General features: G+C 40.5%; 1 protein-coding gene across 1 annotated transcript in view; it reads left to right on the forward strand.

Annotated features, from left to right (window-relative positions):
- The window catches only part of ANO10 (anoctamin 10), a gene marked incomplete at its 3' end in the record, with an annotated part of 124,551 nt that overhangs the window by 76,215 nt on the left and 26,272 nt on the right, over positions 1-22,064 (forward strand). Inside the window, exon 11 of the mRNA XM_084247789.1 lies at positions 9,114-9,230. Coding sequence (XP_084103915.1) covers positions 9,114-9,230 — 117 coding nt within the window. The remainder of the gene's footprint in view (positions 1-9,113; positions 9,231-22,064) is intronic.

A 22,064-nucleotide genomic window follows, 5' to 3' on the forward strand; every position in this document is an offset into this window, starting at 1 on the left:
ACCTCATTTCCCTCCTCATTTCATGATCTTGTTTCCCACTTCACTGAGAAAACAGAAGTGTGAAATGAAAACATCCACCACCTGACTCAACGCTCAGGCGTTGATATTTGACCTTGTTACTGTGGGGGAGCCCTGCCTGTGCCCCACAAAGGACACGCCACACCTGTGGGCTGGTCCCATCCCCCCACCTCTCTCAAGAACACGCTTGAGCAATCCCTCCCACTCTTGCCTGCAAGAGGATACGTGGGGTTCTTTCCCACGGGCACAAAACATGCCCTGTTTCTCCCATCAGGTCACATCTCTGGAATTACTGCCCCGTTCTTCTTAGATTCAAACTCCTTTAGAAATGTCGTTCGTGGTCACTGTGTCCAGTCACTTTCTCACACCCTGCGTCTATCCATAAGCAAAACCTCTTTGGCTTTACAGAGCACTTCTCACTACCCCACGGCCATCCCTGTGGCAAGGCCACAGCCATCTCTTGCTCAGCTATTGCATAATCTCCTAACTGATCCCTGCTTGTGCCCTGGCCCCTTGGTCTACTCTCAACACAGTAGCCATCTAGATTCTCCTAGTAACCTTCACCTTCATGTTACTCCTCTACCCACAAACTTTCAGCCAGTTTCCACCTCATTCACTGGAAAGCCAATGTCCTCCTGATGACTTCCATTGTAAGGGTCTGCTCCCATGTTTACCGCCCTGCCTTTATCTACTCCTCTCACCTTCAGTTATTCTACTCAGGACATGCTGGCCTTTCCCCATGATCCTGAACAGACAGCCAGACTGTTAGCTCAGGGTTTTTACACTTTCTTTTCCCTCTAACCAGAATGCTTTCCCTGGGCGTCATCATGTCCAGCTGTTTACTTCTGTTAGGTCTTTACTTGAGACTCACCTTCTTGGTGAGGCCTCTCTAGTTTTATTTCATTGTTGTCTGAAAATATAGTAGGATTTCTATGATCTTAAATTTGTTAAGATTTATTTTGTTGTCTAGTGGGTTATCTGTCCTAGAGAATATTCCATGTGTGTTTGAGAATAATGTGAACTCTGATGTTATTGGGTGGACTTTTTTTTTTATGATTGTCAGGTCCAGTTGGCCTATAGTGCTGTTCAGTTCCTTTGTTTCTTTATTTATCTGTCTGATTGATTGATCCATTATTGCAAGTGGGTTGTTAAAATGTCCTTCTACTATTGTGTTACTCTCTATTTCTCCTTTCAGTTTTATCAGTGTTTTATCAGTGTTATGTATGTTTGTTTGTATGTGTATGTATTTGTAATGTCTAATCTTTCATTTCTGCATTTTGTTTGAGTCTTTTCATCTTGGTTAATCTTGCTAAGGATTTGTGGATGTGTATGTGTATGCACACATACATATATCTACATGTACATGGTAAATTGACCATTTTATCATTAGATAATGCCCTTCTTTGTCTCTTATCTCAGTCTTTTATTTAAAATCTATTTTATCTGTTATAAGTATGGTCATCCCTTTTCTTTTTTGATTACTTACTGCATGAAATGTAGTTTTCCATCCTTTCACTTTATCCTATGTTTATCCTTACATCTCAAGTGGGTTTCTTGTGCACAGCACATAATTGGTGCTTGGACTATCCATTCAGGCCTTCTGTGTCTTCTGACTGGGGCGAGTAAGCTATTTATATTCAAAGTAATTACTGATAGTAACATGATTGCATTGTGTCTATATGTAGACCTCCTTGGTTCATCATAGTTCTTTGACATCCCAATTGGATATTCATTTTCGTCCCCAGATTTGTGATGGTTGTGGGCATTATTTCTTTGAATAAGCCTTCTGTTCCTTTCTCTGTTCTCCTTCTGAGTCCTTCTGATAATGAAGTACTGACCTCTGGGATAGTATCTGTTAAGTTCCTTAAGTTTTCTTCACCTTTCTTCATTCTCTTTTTCTTTTTGCTTCTGTAATGTGATCATTTCAAATGATGTGTCTTCAAGTCTGCTGATTCTTTCTTCTGCTTGATTAAATCTGTTGTGGAACCCATCTAGTGATTTTTTTTTTTTTTTCAATCAAGTTGTTGTATTCTTTCCTAAGTGTAAGTCCAGAATTTCCATTTGTTTCACTTTTTTATAGTTTCTATCCATTTCTTTATATTCTCATTTTATTCATGCACTGTGTTCTAATCTGTATTCCATATGTGTTCATTGTTTGTCTATCTGTGTTCTCTTGTATCTTATTAATATTCTTTAAGATGCTTATTTTGAATTTTTTTCCCAAGTGATTCATAGGCCTGTTTCTTCAGGGTTAGTTTTTATAGATTAATTTTGTTTCTTTAGTTGTGCCATGTGTCCCTGTTTCTTTGTATACCTGTTATTTTTTTCTAGGATTTGGGCATTTAAAAAAACCAGCTCTCCCAGTTTTTACAGACTAACTTTGTCAGGGAAAGACTTTTATCATTCAGCCCAGTTAGTGATTCTGAGACTCTCAAACTTTTCTGGGGATGTCTTTTCTGGTCTTGTGCATAAAATTTCCCAAATAGGGAACTTTCTAGTTTCTTTCTTAGGAGTTCATAATCTCTTGCTCCCTCCAGTGTCTGTCTTCATTACTGCAGATTGTCTGGTACTTCAACAATTCTGCAAGCTCCGTTTTGTTCTCAGTGGCTCCCAGGCATCCAAAGTATGTTCAGTCTTCTCCAGAGCTCTGAGTCTAGTAAGAATAAAACAGTTCTTAGGGCAACCTCCTGAAAAATTGGAACATTGAATGTATATTCCACTCTTCTCTCCCCGCCCCCTACCATTAGAAACCACAAATTGGATATTTTCTCCTAATTGCACTGAGTTGTGCCAGTTTAAAGGAAGGACTATTGTAGGTAAAATGCCACAGCTTTTCATAAGTAAATGCAATAGCTTTTCTTGCTCATTTCAGTGTGAGTTTTCTTGACTTTGTTCTTGCCTTGGACACTTCTTAACTGGTTTCTGGCATTCACTAAAGGCTTTCGGGACAGTGTATTGTTAAATTGATGTCTTTGTAGGGGAACAAGGTTTGGGGTTTCCTGTTTGGTCATCTTACTGACATCACTCTGGTCTTTAAGTCTTTAGGAGTCCTTAGGAGTTTGGCATGACCTTGAACTTTCTTTTTCTCTTAGGCCTAGCAAACCCACATAAGAAACTCTCCCAGAACATTACATGTTTTTCTTTAACGGGCTGATCTCTGGTTTTAGTGCAAGAGTAAAACCTGTAGTCACTCCATTAAAAGGTATTATAGAAAGGGCTCCCCATGGCCCTGGCTTTTCTGAAGGTGGTTCTTTAATACATTCATTTTGGTGCTGACTCCCTGGCCAAATCCTTTCCTTTTGCGGGGTTGAATCTGTTATTAGCTCCTCTCTGAGTTTCCTTTAGGGAGGATCTGTCTTTGTTGCAGGAGACTTCAGTTACAGTTTTCATTCCCTCATGCCTACATTCAGAAATTCTAGAAAATTCTCTTGTTTTCTAGCCTTGTTCCTTTTAGAATATAATTTCTGTCATTTCAGGGGACCCTGGGAGGTGGAAGAAGTAGATGTGTGTGCTTGGTCTTCCATCTTGAAATGAAAATCCCTGAGATTTTTTCCTTAAGAGCCTAATTCCATACTATTTTTTTCAGTCTCCATTAATCATTTTTTATTAATTGGCATTTGGCATGCAATTTGTCTGGTAATCAGCTGATGCTTTTTTGAAGAAGTTTCTTTTATTCATTGGTGACTAGGCTCTGAATGGGAAGAAGTATGTGGCAGACATACCATTGTAGAAATCAAATTAGCTTTTCAGAATTCTAAGAATTCAACTCTAATTTGCATGCATTTTCTATTTGAGAAGAGACAGGGTTGGGGACACACTGCTACAAACACAGCTGCTGCTGTCGATCATACCATGAATTCCTGAGTTTTTGTAAAATAAAATGGTTCTGCTCACTCTCTGGCATCTGGATGAGACTCCCAAGTCTTTGACAGCCCTGCAGTGACCAAAGGTGAGGGACATGTGATCACAGAGAGGCAGGACTTTACCTCTGGCACCAGAAAACATTTAGCTTCTGGGTGCTAATTTTCTCTGGTTCTGTTCTTTCTTCCCTTTCCAACGAAGACACCCTATAATCATTACTTGAAACATATTGTTATGGGAAGCCAACTTCTTTGTATTTATTAGTTTTAAAATCCTACACATCTCTCCACAACCCTCCTCCCCCCAACTGTTTCTTTTCTCCTTAACTTTGTTCAGGATATAATTTTGAGTTTTACTTTAAAAGAAGATTGTTGGTGAAGAATCACAGTCATGACCCATAAAATGTCTTCTCTTTATAGATAGGCTATGAAAAACCACCCCAACTATTCATTTTGAGTGTGTTTTTCTTCAGATCTCAGCAGATTCATATCTCATCTTAGGTTTTCTTTTATTTACAAAAACAAGTAAAAATAGCTAAAATGCTTTTCACAATTTTTTTTCTCAGTTCAGTTAGCATAAAGCATTCCCAGCCTTGAAACAGATTTGCTGTATAAAAAATGTAAAGAAGATTTTAAAAATTGATCTTCTGGAACACTGTGCTATAAATATTACTTAGTTTCCCAAGTTTGACCACAAAAGCTTAGTTAATCCATCATGATGCTCAGCTTGTATCCTGGGTCCTGGGTATAAGAACCCGGTAAGAGGTGGGGTAGGGGCATCTTTTTTATCCTATTTCTGATCATTTGATGTTGATTCCTTCCTGCTTCTCTGTACCTCCCTTCCTCAGAGCTGGTGCCCTACTGCTGTAGACGCTGTGGTGTCTTCCCCATCCCACTTCCAAGTCCTGACGGTGCTGAGGGCATGGTGACCCATAAAATTTATTGGGGATGGTGAGCAGACAGTGTTTGCTAACACCAACTAACTAAATTAATTGGCAGGCATCTGTGAATGGTGATGCAACTCCTTTCCTTTGTAAAGATGATGTTTCTTAAACAAACAAACCTGTCATTGGAGGAACTTTGAGAGTGTGGCAATGTGAGGGGCCAGGGTGGGGGTCAGTGTGACAGATGATTTTGAAAAGGAAGTGGTGGAAGAAGGCCACCATGTGAGCAGTCTGGCCTGCCTAGGGGGTCACTACACATTTACAGAATGAATGAGTGGACACAGTGATTACTTTCCCTACCCTCCACCCCAACCCTCCCTCCCACTCCTGATTGAAAGCCAGACTCTGAGTGGAAAGTTGTGTCTGTTTACTGGGCGAGTGGGAAGTCATGACCTGGTGGAGTTAGGAGCCTAGCAGGGTGTGTGTAAGTCATTTATTAAGCAAGGAAGGGAACCCTATGTTCTTTTTCACATACGTGGCTTTTTTCCTGTGTAAAAATAATGCATGTCTGTTAAAGACTAAAGAGAAAGAGATTGCCCTTGGTGCCACATGCGAAGAAAAACTGCCGTGAGGATGTTCAGACACTTTCTTACAACCTAAGTAATGAAGTTGGTGCTTTAGTATTGTTTTGTTCTTTTAAAATACTTTTTTTCTGCTGAAGATTATGATCATCTGTTTTGAGGAAATGATACTTATTAATGGTTTAAGATTAGGGCTATAAAAAAAAGTGAGAACACTGTGGGTAATTCTCACCTCTCCTTCCTCATTTTAAGTACTGAATTGCATATTCTGAAGAGTAGATTTCTTTTTAAAATTCTTCTCTCTGTCTGAAATTAGTGGCCCTAAGTGCCTTTTTTCCCCCGTGGTCAGCTCTCCCTCCACTGCTGTGACATCGCCAGACCCTGTTTGTGGCTAAGCCCCTGCCTTGTGTGCTGGTCTAGCTCTGTGCCTTACAACTTCTCCTTCCAGGATCTGTGCCTCTTTCCACTATCCTCATTCCTTTTCCAGTGCATCTCAACAGATGCAAGACATACACCTTTAAAAAGCAAACACCTGGCTAGCCACAAGCTACCACTTCATCTCTTACCGCTCTTTCCCAATGAGACTTTATGAAACTATTTTTGTGCCTAGGACCCAGAGTCACCAAAGGCCTCCTGGTGATTAAGCCCAAATGTTTCTTTTTAGGCTGCACATACTTGACCTTCCAACAGCTACCTCGACTGGCTCCTTATCTCCCCTTTGCTTCTATAACTCCAGGACCTTCTGGATTTCTGCCTTTCCCCACCTGCTTCTTCTTAAGCTTCTTTTTGGGACTCTCCCCTTTAGCTACACACATTTCTCTTCCTCTAGGTCCATCCTATGCCCTCTTCTTGCCACATATACACACACACTGATGACTTCCAAATTTCTGCCTCCAGCCATCTTGTGAATTGAGACTTTCTTTTCCCACTGTCTGCTGGACAGTCCACTTAGTCCACAGACATCCGGAAGAGTATGACCCACACAGACGCCATCTCCCCCCTCCAACTTGCCTTTCATCCAGTGCTTACCGTGGTGGTGGATGATCACGGAGGCCCTCAAGTCTTCTGCGAATGATCTCTCCAGTTATTTTGAGCTTCATCCCCATTGCTCTTCCACACACTTCAGGTCACTTTGCTGATTTCTCAGCACTTCCAGAGACTCCTAAATTGTCCACTGAAGGAGAAGTCTGACCGCGTCAGCCCTGTATTGTTACCTTCAGTGCCTCCTCACTTCTCAACTTGGTTTTGCAGCTCTCTTGTCATCAGACTCCTGGTTGCCTCTGGCCCCTCCCTCTTCAACTCCTCGGTCCCTTTGTATATGTGTTTTCCCTGGAAACACTCCTCCCCCTAGATAACTTCTCATCACTATGACTGCTCACATGTTTTTCCTTCAGGAAGCCCTCTTTGGCCTGCTAAAAACAGAGAAAGCCACTGGTCTTTGTGCTCCTGGCACCTTGTACCAACCTGACAGTAACGCACATCTGGTACTACGTGGCCTGTAAGTTGCCCTTCTTGTCTAGACTGTGAGGCAGGACTTCATCTCTCTCACTATAGTCTCCTTCACACTTAGTCTAGCCCAACAGTCACTAATGGAGTGGAAGACAACACCACTCTCCTGCTGGCTCTCGGCGGCACTAGTAGCTAGCCAGAAAGGGTGCTCCCCCTGTGGTTTTGTGTGCTTCTTCGAGGAGCAGAGAACCCTGAAACTGTTCAGTGGGAGGCTAAAATTTTGAGACAAGTAGGTCTCCTAAGAACCCATTTTGAAAATATAATTCAAAGGAAACTTATTTCTTCATATTTACTCTAAACTATTTTTAGGAAAATAAACTACAGAGAACTACTTGTTGCCATCTATGTGTTTTAATCATGTTAAAATGACTTCCTATTTTAACTAGTATTGTGTAATAAATACCAACTTTTTTCAATGCATGAGAGTTTTATGATCACTTCATATGGAGACCCCAGCACTGAGAGTGGTGACAGCCTTGCTAGCCCCAGTAGCAGTCCTGATCCCCAAGGAAGTGTGCACACCTCTCCCAGGCACTTACATCTAAGGGGAGGCCTTGGCAGGTTCTTTTTTCCATACTAATTCCCACCAAAGCTCCAAAGAAGATTTGTTAGGCGAATGGAAGAGAGCCAGTGACTGGGTCATGGTGAGGGTTCTGGCAACTTGAGGACACAGTTTCTGAAAAATATGGAAGAGTTCTTACCCACTAATTTATTTCCTGCCCACTATTTCCACTGAATAGGTAATAGTCTTATATAAAATTATTGCTTACTATATCAGTGGAATGAAACAATGACACATATAGCTTTTTTCTGGATTACTCATTTGTTCTTTGTAGATTACATCCAGGTTCCTGTTAATTCAACTAGATCAGCTCAGAATTACAACATATGACATCATGTGGTCCATGCTTTATTACCTACTTGTCTTCATTACCTAGACATCTAATCAGAATCTTCTAGTGTCTTCTTTGGTCATGGCAGTCACATTTTGGTGAAGACTGCCCATCCGTGGTCTGTTTCAGATCTCTAGTTAATACGAGGCAGTGCCTGGCCAACCCTGTGGTTCTGCCGATTTCGAAGTCTTTGGAATGAATTATTGCTTTTTTCTAGCATCATGCTGGCTTACTTAATTGTTTCATGCTTCTCCCAAGAGATCTTGACATGTTATTTATCCTTCATCCTCCTCTTGTGAATGTCACAGTAAGGAATTCATTTACTATTTTCCAGCTCTTTTCTTTTTCTGTCAGTAATTCAATGCAACATTTCTTAGAGTTGTTCCCTCTCCTTCACTCATTTTCTTGATGCCTTTTAATTATTTCTCAACTTTAAGAATTATTTCACAGCTTCTACTATTTAGTAATTCATGCTATCCTCAAAGAGGTTACTTTATTCTTTTGATCATTCAGATTTCTGTGGTATTGATCCTGCAGATCAATGATGGAGAAGAATCAATATCTTGAACCAGTGTGGCTGAAGAGCAGGTCTAACAATGGAACAATCCTCTTGGTTTATTTCTGTTCTGCAGAGAAAGAAGCAAAATTATAAACCTTATATTTTATGTTATAGAGAACCTCTTTAATGTTGGTATAGAAGAGAAATAAAATAGCTTTTAAGCTCCCTAGATAATGGGTATACTCTATATTATAAAGGGTGCACTCTACATTTCTGGGTGCCCCTCCTATACGATATAGAGTTAGCAGCCAATGTAGTTCATCACAATCAATATGTATTGATTATTATTTCATGAAAGAAACTACACCAGATAGTACTGGGGATACAGAGAGTTCAAGGTATCTGATGTTTAAGCCACATGGATGTTTTGTTAACCTTAATTTGAAATGTAGCGCAGAAAGAATGTTGTTGGGTAAAGAGTGGAGTGACTCTGCAGATGGTGTATGCTAAAGTACCTTGGGAGTTAAGTCACGTGTAGGGAAAAAAACATTTTGGGAAAGTAATTTTGAATATACTTTATTTTCCTAAAGCATTGAGAGTAGTGCATGAAATCAATTTAAGGTAATAAGTGATTTTAAAAGAACGGAGCAAAGTAAGTCAATAATTATTGAATGGACCACAGTAGGGTGGGTGAATTAAATGTAACTCATGAACCTGGTTGATCTCTGATTTGTCATGAAATTAGAATTTGGTAATTAGAAATTACCAAGATTAACGAGAAGGTTCACAGATTGCCTAGTTACCAATTTTTTTCCCTGCACATGTGGCTCACTGTGTTAACGTCAACAGGTATTCTTTTTTATTTTCAGCATGCACTCCTGGCTTTAAAGTTTATACTTGCATTTGCCATACCTGATAAGCCACGGCATATCCAGATGAAACTGGCCAGATTGGAATTTGAGTCTTTGGAGGCACTCAAGCAGCAGGTAAGGGCAACTTTCCTGAAAATAAATTTATTTCTTTAGCAAATGCCAAGAGACATAATTCAAAATTCAGCAGACTCACTCTCAGTATTTCCCTCAGTCTCGAAGCTACCAGTTTAAATAAATATAGAAGACAGCACTCTGGGGTGGCATAAAACAAAGCCAAAATCCTAGTAACATGAACAACACAGAGGTTTAAAGAATGAAATTAAGCAAAACAAAAATATTCAAGCTATGTTAAATAAAGAATAGGGCTAGCATTCAGCAGAAGAATAGGCAGAGATTTCCAAGAATCACTGTGGGGCAGCTTCCCACAGAGTTTAAGTCTGCCTCCCACGGAAACATTACTAGAGAAGTGAGTAAATAGAATCCTGAATACTGTCTTGCAGAGAGTGGGAGAGAATGTGAGAAAGTGTGGGCAGAAGCAACAAAAAAAGGTCATCAAAGTGGAAACCACTTCCCAATGACTTCCAGAGAGAGAGATTCCCAACATACCCAAAACTTGTTTTCTCCAATGATACAAAGGAATGTAACGATCAAACCAACATGACGGTTTCATCCTAGGAATAATCTCTGGGCCCAGGACCTCTCTTACCCCATGATCTTTTAGATGTCCAAAGCATCTTTTATAGGAATATTTCCTCTTACATTTGGGGAATTGAAAGGGAAAAAAATGACCTCTGTTGCCTTGGTGTAGGACAAGTTCACTAAGCATTAATGGCAATGTCAGGATACCCATTTTCACCACTGGCCCTCAGCATTGTGTAGAGATGCTAACCAATGCACCTAGACAAGAAGAAGGAATAAAAAAGTAGTTTAGGAAGCCTGGAAGAGGCATATTTATCATTGCTTGAGGATTGTATCTGTAAACCTCAAGATAAGTTAATAGAAACAACAAGAAATTTGGTGAGGAGGCAGGTTACAAAGTGTATTGAGAACTGTTTCCTTACAAGAAATAATAGCCAGTTTGAAATAGTATTGAAGAAGATTCGTCATTTATAGAAGAGACCAAAATTTGAAAGCTATAGGTGGTAATTGAGGAAAACAATATGAATAATCTACATGAGGAGTATTTTTAAAACTTGAGTGGGATCAAGAGATTCAATCTTGTGACAATGCGCTGCCAATTGAAACAAACATCAGGGGATAGAACAGCAAGGAAGGGGGGACAAGGAAAGGTGAGACTCTGGCTGTGCTAGCTATTAAAATGTATTCTTAGTTACAGTAATTCATTTTTAATTAGGGGAGAAATGGACAGATCAGTGGAGTAGAGCAGAGTCCATAAATGGGTCCGAATAAAACAGGGACTTTCTGGTAGTAGTGACATTTTATGTTAGTGGTGGAGAGGGATGGATTGTTTGTTACAGTTTGATGACAAAGAGTTGTTTGGAGGGATTATTTCACTTATTCTACCTACTTCCACACATAATCCCTCTCCTGTGAAATTCAGGTGGTTAAGAGGTTTCAATGTAAAAAAAACTTGAACCATAAAATGTCTATAATAGAGCCTGAATATATCTTACAGTGTAAACACCTTCCTAATCAGGATACAAAATACAAAAATTGAAAAGTAAAATACATGAAAATATAAAACTTCCATATGACAAAAAGAATATGGAAGCTCAAAAGAAATATTGGGCAAACTGGAGAAATATTTGCAACACACGAAAGGTACTTAGTATCTTTAACTCAAAACAATTTTCTATAAATTTATAAGAAAAGACAATCCAATAATCAAAAGATAACATTTAAAGAGATACCCATCCTTACTAAAATTAAAGAAATGTAAATCCAAGCAACAGTGAAACATCAAGCTTTATTGGCAAATGCCGGTTGATAAGCTGTCCTCATTGGGTATGTGAGAAGGGGACACTTTTGTATACTCTTTGCAAAAATGTGAATTGGTTTAGCCTTTCTAGAATGTAAATGAATCAAAATATAAATTACCCTCCAACCCAAAGTCGTTCTTGTGAGGGTAACAGTTACACCTGCACAGTACACCAAAATAAAGTGATCAAAGCACTTTTATTACTGAAAACCTGGAGACAACGGAATTCCTCAGTAGGCTATGGTTAAATGCATTACAGTATATCCAGGTGATAAAAATCTATGAATCCACTTTTTAAAAAACGGTCTGTTTCTGCTGCTGGTGTGTGTGTGTGTGTGTGTGTGTGTGTGTGTGTGTGTGTGTTGGCTATTAAGTGAAAAAAGGAAGATACAGAAAAATCTTTTGAGTCAAATGTTGAAAGAAGAGTGAGGTGAGGGAAGGGGAGAAGGGGAGAGAAACGAGCGGAGGAATGCTCATCTGCACATTTGTTTCTCTTGGAAGGACTCACTGGAGACCTTGAGTGTAATTACCTTTGAAAAGAGATTTCTCTTGTCATGTGCACTTTGAATTTTCTGACCATGTACCTGTGTCACATTTTAAGTACAGTGGGAATTTTTTGGAAGGGAGACTATTTGCCATGTGTAATTCCTCTTTTCTGCATATGGAACATCGATGTCATAAATAAGGGGATAAAGGCCTTACTCCTTTGATTTGTGTAATTTCTTCAATTTCCTTATACCATTTTCAGACACACACGGTGGGCACAACCTTCACACATTCTTCCTCCTCCTATTTACAATCATTTCTTTTTTATTTTTAGAAGAAATGTTTTAAACATCATGAAATTTTTTAAGTAAAATTTATTTTCACTTACTATGCATTGTAGACATGAAATTTGAGACCATGAATTAAGTGTGGAAACCAAGATGCCTTGTGACACAAAGTGGCATTTGTTTGTAAATTCCTCAGTAGACCCGTGGCAAGACCATGAGCAGAGGGCAAGTCTGCACACTAGTAACTTGGCACCCCGTTCACTGTTTTATAGTGTTTACTCAGCATCTCTCTGAAAAAGAAGTGAGAGCAGAGTAGAATGAACATCGAGGGTGGGCAGTGCACGCCCCTGACAGCAGCGTGCCTTTGCTTTGCGAGGAGAGAGTGGGCACAGGTCTGAGTCATAAGCCTCAACATTCATATCTCAACTTACACATACCCTCCTTCCTAAACCCCAACTAGTGAAGGGTGCCAGGGGCCTGCTGGTCCCTCCTAGCTGTCTGTAGCCAGGCCGCCTCTCCTTTCACTTCAGCCTTCCCCCCACTTTGCAGACCTCTAAACCATCTTGAGCCTTCTCTGCCCCTTATCCCCAGATAAAAGCCTCCTAGGTAACAGAGAAACTTTCAGAATGTAGGTGTCAGATCAGAATTGCTTTTAACAAAGGCCTCCCAACTTCCCACCTGCACACCAATACTAAATCCATCTCCTTATAAGATATGATTCCAAAATAGATTCAGAAGTCTATGTTCAATAATTATTTATCAGAATGTATGGTATACTTATATATTTTTATCATATCTGTACCAATATTAATTTTAATGATCAATCATTTAAATCTGAAGAAAATTTAAATCCTTATCATGAGACATCTAGTCACAGGAAATTCTAAGAGCTTTAACAATTCAGTTTATGAGCATGTTATTATTGTGGCAACATAATGCAAGAATGATTGATAAAGACATTCAAGTGAAAAATACATGTTATTAGGATGCAAGTTTTTGGGAGAAGTGGAAAGAAAATGTTTCAAAGAAGGCAAATTAGGAAAAACAAAATTTTTGCTATTAAGAGCATATTAGTATATTTTTTAAGTGGGCAATGGTGGGTATCACATTACTTTGGCATGTATATTTGGGATCTGTTGCACACCTTCAAAAGTATGACCTAAATATGTGTCAGTATTTGCAGTACGCTGAAAAATATATTTTGCAACTATTTAGTTTGTGAGAAAAACATTAGATGCTAACCTAAAATTATGGGGGTTGTGTGTGTGTGAGATGTAGCATCCAAAAATTTTGTAAGCAAAAATGTTTTTAATGTACAACATTGTCTTTGCAAGAGTTTTTGTAAATTAAGTTTCCCCTAGTACATTGCTAGTGAGGTGTCATAGACTGTGGCAGACAGCTACCCAGCTGGTGTAAACACACCTTAATTCCAGGTCCAGTGAGCAAAGCTTTCCTGGCACTCAGGATTTCACATTGCCCTGTATTTGTCTTTAAAAGCATATGATCTGTATTGATGTTGCATGTTATTAACATGTTTCTCGTTACTGAATATATTTGCCTAAGCATCCTACTGCAGAGCTGTTGTGTTGGCTTTGGTGGGGGGAGTGTGAGATGGTTATTAGTGTCTGCGTTGGCTGTGGCTGTGTCGCTTCTCAAGTCATCTCCACTCCTGGATTTCCATATCTTTAGGTATAACCTACCTGACAGTGAAGCAGAATCCCAATTCAAAAGTAAGAGAGATTTATAGTCATTGTCATTAAAAAATGAAATACTAACAAAAATTTTATCTCATTATTTAAAAAGGAGAAAAAGTCTAAAAGATTTCCAGGCTCTTTGGGAATTTTTTCTTCTGAGGTCATAATGTGATTCTCTGACAAACATCTCTTTCTAAGAAAATCAACTTAACAACTGATTTTGCTATTAATTTCCTGGAGGGACAGAGATGTCCAGAGTTGTCAGCTCAGTGTATTTATCAAATGCCTCCAACCAGGATGTGCCAGCGTGTACTGAAGGTAACTCTTCATGCAGGTACAGCTAGAATGACTGTGCCATCAATTGGGCAGGAGGCAGTGCTGGACCTGATGGTCAGGGTCCAGGGAGTGCTCCTCCCTCCACCTGTCTCACTGCTTTTTGTTAAAATTACAATCTGAGGATAAAAGGTGCAGGACAAAATCTGGGCAGAAGACCCCGTGGCAGCTGCCCCTCTCCTCTCTCTCATGGGTCCAAGGCTTTGTGCACAGTGGATTCTGCTGCATGGGCCCCCAAAGTTGTGCTGCCAAGTTGGAAACCAAGATATTTTCATCACATTTCCTGATTCATCTTTCTGTCCATAGGTTCTAAAATGTCCAGGAGGTCTCGGGTATGAAACACTCCCCACTCTGTGCTTTTCAGAAATTCAAAGTAACTGATTTAAATCTTCTATTTACTTGCTGAACTACTGCCATTTCTAGGATATAGAATTTTTTCATATTTTTCTTACTCTGACATTTAACCATCTGCTCGGTAAATAAAGAAGAGTTTCAACTCCCTGGGCCATTCCCATGTTCCAAAGGCAGAGGGAGCTTCTGCCACGTCATCTGGTCAATTCTTGGTCCCCAGATCAAAAATGGAATTATTGAAAACATTTAAGAATAAATCTCATTAATGCCTAGACTATTCCCTGACTCTTTCACTAAGTGACCGGAAATCAACTGTAAGTTTGTCAATCATAATTACTACTTAAGAACAAATATCATGTTTAATTTGTATTTGATTGGCTACTTTTCAACTTAATTCCCATTTTGTGGCCAAAAACATGATTAAGAAATCTAAGTCCTCCAACAATTCTTAACTAGGACTGTGCATCTGGACTGTAGAAATTTTGAAGAACACTTGTGCCTAGGCCCACAACTTAAAGGCTCTGATTCCAATAAATCTAAAGTGGGGCCCAGGCACCTAAACTAAAAATCCCCTCTACTGCATCACACCCCTCGCCCTCAACCCCAGCCTCCAGCAAAGGCACACGCCGCGTGGCCAGGAGTGCGAGAACAGGCCAGCTCTGAGCCTAGTGCTGCACTCAGAATGAGTCGGTAGCTTCTTTGCTGATCAGCTTTTTGATTAATAAAATGAAGCAATGGTTCCATTTTCTGTGGGAAGGCCCGAGATCTGTTTTTTAGATGAGCACATCAGGACTCTAAGGAGGAGCCCAGGTCCCATGTGGAGCAGTGCTCTGTGGCCTGGTATTCCTCTCAGCTGGCAACAGAGGAAGCCGTGGGGAATGCTGGCATGGATGGGAGGAAGGTACTGGGAGCTGTTCTATTTTCAGGGTCAGATAGGAAACTCTGTGGCATTTCTAAATATATAAGCAAATTAGATATACTTGAAGGTGAGAAGCAAACTGGGAAAAATAAAATTGTTTGCTTTGCAAAGGGCATTTTCAAATGATTAGGCTTCAGTTGGTGAGACCTTTACAAAGAATTCTAGACAGTAAATATCATCCTAGTGATGCCCTTTTATTTCTTTTCGAATTGATTTATTCAACTCTCAGTAATTTTAAGATCCCATTAAAAATAGAAAGGCGTCTTCTCTTCCAGCCTGGAGCACAGGGGCTTCCTCAGCACAGTCGCCACTTTAGCAGCCTGGGGAGCCCAGCCCTCCCAGAGCAGGGTCCAGGTGGAGCCAGGGAGAGTGCTAACAGCTTCAAAAATCAGTTGAGAGAAGACAAGGACTAAAAGAAGACACCACAATGCTAATTACAGCGCTCAAGGGCCTCAGTCGGTTGTGGAACTCTTGACTCTGCAGTCCAGCCGGGCCAGTCTGCATTAAATGTTAAGAAATGCCTCCATCTTGTAGGGTTAAGTATATTTAAACCACTTCCAGCATCTCCCAAGAGTTACTGAACTTTTCTTTTCCAGTATTTGTGTTCTCAAGTTATGGCTGATATGTAAGCATTTTTAATGGAAAGTTTAAAGTTTCACAGCATAGGCTGAGGATGCTAAAGTATTGGGCTGTGAAAATATAATCATGTATTGATTTGCTGACATGAGGTTTAGAATGAAATGTTGACTCCAGATAAAGAACTGGCTTCTAAGAAAGCCTGTGAGTGGCAGTGTCAGAGCTTCAGTCCTTGCAAAGAGGATGGTCCGTTTCCCAAGGTCCCCAGTCAGGTCCAGGCTTAGTAAGCTTCAATGAAAGGTGGATCAAAGTTCATAGTGTTTCAAGAGTTCAGGGGACCCCTCTGAGCCTGCCTCACCCTTTTTTCCTGTCAGGTGGCTTGTCTGTCAGCCCTGTGCATCTTCAGGGGAGTGACTTGACCTTTCTGTGTCATAGTCTCCCCAACTGCCAAGTGAGACCAAGAAAATGGTGCCTCCACATGAGGTTAGAGTGAGGCTGGGGTGAGTCAGTGTGAGTAAGACAACCTGTGAAGCCTGGCAGTAGGGGGTGGAGGTGAGGATGATGAAAGAGGGGACTACCTCCTTATGTCTGGGTGCCCTGCATCACTGGGTGAACCAGGAAGGAGTTCTGGGATAAAATGATAACCCAGGCTAGATGACAAGTCAGACTTCACCAGCAGTCATACCTGTTACCATGACCTACACACAGAGGGCAGTACTTATAACAAGGCAGGGACGAGCCAGCATGCAGCAGGTGGGGATCTGAGCCTGCGCTAAGCCTTCTCATGAGCCATGCACCTCAGAACCGTTCCCAGGTAGAGCCTGTTAGCCCTTTGCAAGTGATTTTTCATACAGCAGATTTCTCTGATACATAAGTGATCACTTTCTTCCATGGTGATTAATACTCTAACAAATACTGATTCCTGTGTGCCTCTCAGACCCCTCTCCTGTTACTTCTTCCTCTTCCTCGTGACACTGTGTCAGCAGCTTCACACTCATGTATTCCCAGATACCTCCGCTATGTCCATCCCCTCAGCTACACAGGCCACCAAAGCCTCCCCTGTTGTGTGATGTAGGGGCCTGGTGACCAGTTCTGTACATTTGCCCCACTGTGCTTGGCCAGCTGATACCATACGCACCCCTTTGTCCCCTCACTCTGTGCAGGACCTGGTGCCCAGTAAACTCTGCATAAATCTCCACTTAATAAAACTGAGCTTGTTGACTCATACATAGTTCAGAAGCTAATATATTAAGTAAATGACAAATGATGTCCTTGGACAAAGAAAAAAACAAAAATGGAATCTTAAAATAGGTACTGTGCAAAAAATGGAACAGTTAGGTCATATGTCTTTCTGGATCACTGGGGAAGAGAACACTTTCTGATGAAGTACATATGAGCAATTTATATGGACCCTCCAGTCTTGATAAAACTAAAGGATTTTTCCCCCAAAACACTACCTGGGGTTGAGGTCCATAACAAGGGTAACCCTCAAAAGGGAGCTGTAAAATAATCCCATATTAATCCATATAGTTTTCTATAATAGTTGATACTTTGCACAAATTTAGACTGAATTAATTCTGTCCTTATCACTTACAGATAGACTATTATTTAACCCAATATTCTTTGTTCTCACTAGGAAAAAAAAAGTGCATGGAGACACCCAGACATTAAAATGCTTTATTAAAGCTCTTGAAAGCTTCTGGCCATTGTTGTCTTCCCTAGCAAACAATCTCTGTGCATTGCAATTTATCTCATTTCCCTGGTTTTCTAACCAAAATTTAAAATTTGAATATCTTATTTTTTTCCCCCAGTGTAGAAGACATGGCCAAACCCAAACCAGATTTGTTTTTACTGGTGGAAATTATGGATTGGACCATGAAGAATAATAAAATTTATTTTCCTGGTCATCATAGGAGTATATCAGGAATAGTGGGAGCAGAAGGGGCCTAGAAACAGAGATCTACCCCCACAGAGAAGGGCCTCAGGGCCACTGTACCTTACAAGTCATGCCCTGTGTTTTGGATTGTGTCCATGTATGTCATTAAAGTGTGTCTGTATTTGTAAAGAAAATAACTCACCCCATAATAAGTCACTCACTCTAAAGATTTCAGAATGTTTAAAACTATACATTAAAAAGATTAAAATATTAATCTAGTAAGATACTAAAAGTTCTAAGAATTCCATGTCAGATTCTGTAATAGATTAATAATCACATTGCCTTGAGGGCAACATGTGTGGGAATAGGTCTTCCTTATCCTGGTAAATGCCTACACTATTGCACATCTATTTACTTTTTTATCAGATGTTGCAGGTTATTAAAAAGCTGTACTGTTGGCTTCATCAAGGTCAAAGATACTAGTCTGTAACCACCAAAACTAGAAGCTTCGTAGGGACAGGATTACTGCAGACACAGAATTTGTATTAGCTGATGAATGAGACAGGAATAAAAGGAATATGGCTAGGGCCAATTCCCATCCTTTTGTGCCTTTTCTATTACTAAATTCAAGTCCTTTGACTTTGAAGTTATCATCTGTGTGTTATGTTTTAGTATTTACCCTATCAGGAAAGCATAGTCTCTTTACTTTGGCTTTTTTATTTTTATTTTTATTTATTTATTTTTTTAGATTTATTTATTTATTTATACTAGCACTGGGTACAGTCAGAAGCATGGGAGGGTGAGAGAATTCGCCAGAGCCAGAGCGGAGAACAGAACAGGCAGGCTGACTAAGAAGTACACTGCTGAGGGGAGCAGTGGGCGCTCCAGGATATGTCTGTTGCACCATGTGGGACCCTCGCTGGCAGCCAGGGTTCAAACCAGTGCTGCAGAGGCTGCGGGCAGCTTCACAGCCCAGCACTCAACCGCTGTGCCACCAGGGGAGGCCCTACTTTGGCTTTTAATTTTTAGCAAATTGCTAAAATAAAAAATCTTTCATTTAATATAACAATATTATTTTCCATTGATTTAGAGATATGATTGAATACTGTATCACACAGTGTGAATGTAAGCTTAAGATATTGAGCTGAAAGGTGATTGGTAGACTAGGAAATTTAGGCTTTAAATCCTTTAGAATAGCAGTTGGTGATTTGTCTTTTTGTCCTATGAGTGAAGTACAGAAAATAAGGAATGTTTAGATTTCATAACTTTTTGCCACCTAATCAAAGGAAAACAATCACTTCATATCAATAATGGATGAGAACAAACAGTAAGTTATACTGAATTCGTATATAAGTCAAATTTATCATTTGACCCACTGCATTGGGATTCCACATACTCACTTCCCCAGAGTGGTTGATGTGCTGGATTCAGAGAATGGGTCTGGATTATTTTGCTCCTGTAGTTCCCCAGGATAACCATGAAATAAGATTCAGTGCTGGATTTTGACCTCATGCGTTCTGTACATTTAACCAGATGTCGTTGGTGATGCCATTTACAAAAGAGATAAAGTGATGTGAACAGGTAAAGAAAGTGGTGAGAGAGGAAAGAGCAGAATATCAGACCTGATAAAATGTCATTGGAATAGGAAATTTAATTCAAAAGTACGTCATCGTCTCTTTCCTTTTTCCTTTCAATATCTGTTTCATGTGTTTTCCCATTCTAAACATGTGGTTAGGAGGAAATGAATTTTTCCCTCAAATTTTTGATTTCTTATTAAATTTTTTTAATGAGTAGCTTTTTAGAAAGACTCTGCAAGGCAGTTATTATCTACCAGGTATTATCTATCAAACTGTAACTTTAAATTCTTGATCTGCCCCTCAAACCAATTTGGAAAAAAATCTCTTGTCATTTGTCATTTGGGAAAATAATTGCATCTCAAGATTCTCTCCATTTCTTCATTCAAGTTGCTTAAAGCAGTGTTTGTGTGGGTAGAGTTGCAGAGTCTTTTATTTGAAATTTTTTTGAAAAAAATGATAGGCATATTTTTAATTTGCAAGTCTGGTTTTAGTCACAGGCATGAGAGAAAATGAACTGCCAAATGTCTGGGGAGCATAATCCCAGCCCCTCTGCTTTCACTCTGATAACTATTGTTTTGATTAGACACAGAACTAATTCAGGTTCCTTTTTTTTTTTCTTTAACTTGGACTAACGGTTTCACTTTTTATAAAAATCTGTGTTGTAGAAAACCACTTCTAAAAACATCAGTCTGAGTTATTTAAACTTTGTTCAGGATGGCTGTGCACAAATAATTTCTGTGAATATGATGTGTGGTTAAACAGTTACAGTCGGAGAAACTCACTCAAGAATTGTCATTTTTATTCACAGTCTGAACCAAAACATTGGCCTTAAATGAAGCACTTTGGTTCTCTGAGGACACAAATGTGCCAGTGGCAGGATGGATGGTTTGCTTGCCTGGAGTGTTAGAAGAATGCCCTCCCCATTTCTAAGTAACCCTGGGCAAGTCACCCAACCTGAACCTCTCTGAGCCTCTGTTTCTTCCGTGTAAAGTGCACACGATGACAGGGACAGGCTGAGCAGGTCAGGTCAGGCCCAGGTCAGGACTCTGGCAGCTGTGGCTTTTCCACCACCGCCCATCACGGGCCAGTGGGTACCAGTGACAGAATTCTCCACTGAATGTGACAGATAGCTTCTCGACCATTCAGAGATAAAATACTCCTGTTTAATATTTCATCCTTGGAAGTGGAGGTTTTTAATCCTCCAACCTTAGAGAGCAGGGAGAAGACAAGTAACTACTTGCTTTGGAGATTTGCCTGTTTTCTGGCAAGGGTCAGCCTCAGGTTCCTCCCAGCCCTGTGAGTCCTTAAAAAAAAAAAAAAAAAATGCTGTCTAGCTATATTTTAACCCAAAACAGGTAGTCTTGGAATGTCAGTCGACCAAAACTAATTGGGATTTGAAGTGAATTTCTGGAAATGAAGAGTGCTGTCAGGTCAATGAACAGGGGCCACCCTTCAGTAACCAGCACGGAGCTCTTGTTGAACAACCCTTCCTGGGCTCATGCTTGAAAGAGGAAGTCTTTACCATGGCAGAGTTCGCTGAACGTCAGCTTTGAGGTAAATTCGAGCAGTTTCTAGTAAGAACCATTGTAGTTCAATTAAGATAGAACTGAGCTCCCAGGACAGCGCTCAGTACAACCTGTCAGTCACCAGGTTCCTTCCTTCCATCCTTGTTTTTTCCCTGTTTTCCGGGAAAGAGAAAAGGACTAAATGCAGATGCCCGCTCTTCAAACTTGATGTTATCTAAATGCCTTCCTTTTAACATTTTTTTGCTTTGTGCTTGTTACATTTTGAATCCTCATTTTTTGTTTGCTTCATTTCCCTTTAGCAAATTATCTCGCTTTTCTTCCATTATCTTGGCAGATGTCCATGTGTCCCATTTTTATTCTGCTGGTTCTGTCTTCCAGGATTAAAGCCCTGATTTTCAAGCCCCTCCCTGGGATGGCGCAGGCCTGTGGCCTATGCTCTGGGCCTGTGTTCCTGCCCTGGAAGCACTGTGCTGAGGGTCACTTTACCCTCAGGAAAGCTTTCTTCTCTCAGGACTGGGGATGTGGGCGGGAGGAGGCTTCAGAGCCCTCTCATCTTCAGACTGACCAGGAGAGCTTGGCAGAGCCCTCCCAGCACAGCTGAGTCCTTGGGGGGTAGAGGGGGCGGCTGGGAGCCCTGCAGGCTGCTTGCCTGCTAGTGGCAGGTGAGGTGAAAATAGATCTAATTCAGACCCTGCTGCCAGAGATGCATCTCTGCAGCCAATTTCACTTGCTGTTCTCTGAAGAAAAGGCTCTGCCTCTGGTAATGTTCATAAATGAATTCACTTGTAAATGCTGCCATAACAGGAGGCAAATAAGGAGCTGATTTTTAAGTTAAACTGGAACCTAAAAGTAAATGCATTCCAGGTGAAAAAAAGCTTTCTGCACATCCTCTCCTGTGGCTGTGGACTTACAGTAAGACAGGGTGAGCAGAAGCAGGAAGCACAGGGTTAAGCCTGAGAGCGTTCCAGCAGGAGGTGCCTCCTGCCACAGAATTGTTTTATTCCCAAGTACAGGCTTTTCGATGGCTCTGTTAAATTAATTTTGTTTGAGATCATCATGCACACACAAACTTTTCATTGTCCGAACTAGGCAGGGAGTAAAGACAATTGTTTGCCATTTGTGTAGTTTCTTTGATTAAAAAAAAAAAATCTCTGTGAATGAGTGAAGCCAGAAGGCTTGGACAGCCCCAGCTATGGAGAGGAGCAGTTGATTCAGAAGTGCTGGAACATGTTCTGGAAAGGGAACAAGAACAGCTTCTTGGGGCCAGGGTAGGGAGATGTTGCTCCCAGGTACTGGGACCCCAAGAGCCTCCCAAAGTCTGTGCAGTTGTCTCCAGTTGTCTCATTTTCCACCTCTTCAAATGAACTGTGCCAGTGTTTCTTAT

This window comes from Talpa europaea (assembly GCF_964194135.1).
Source record: "Talpa europaea genome assembly, chromosome: 11".
Classification (NCBI taxonomy): Eukaryota; Metazoa; Chordata; class Mammalia; order Eulipotyphla; family Talpidae; genus Talpa; species Talpa europaea.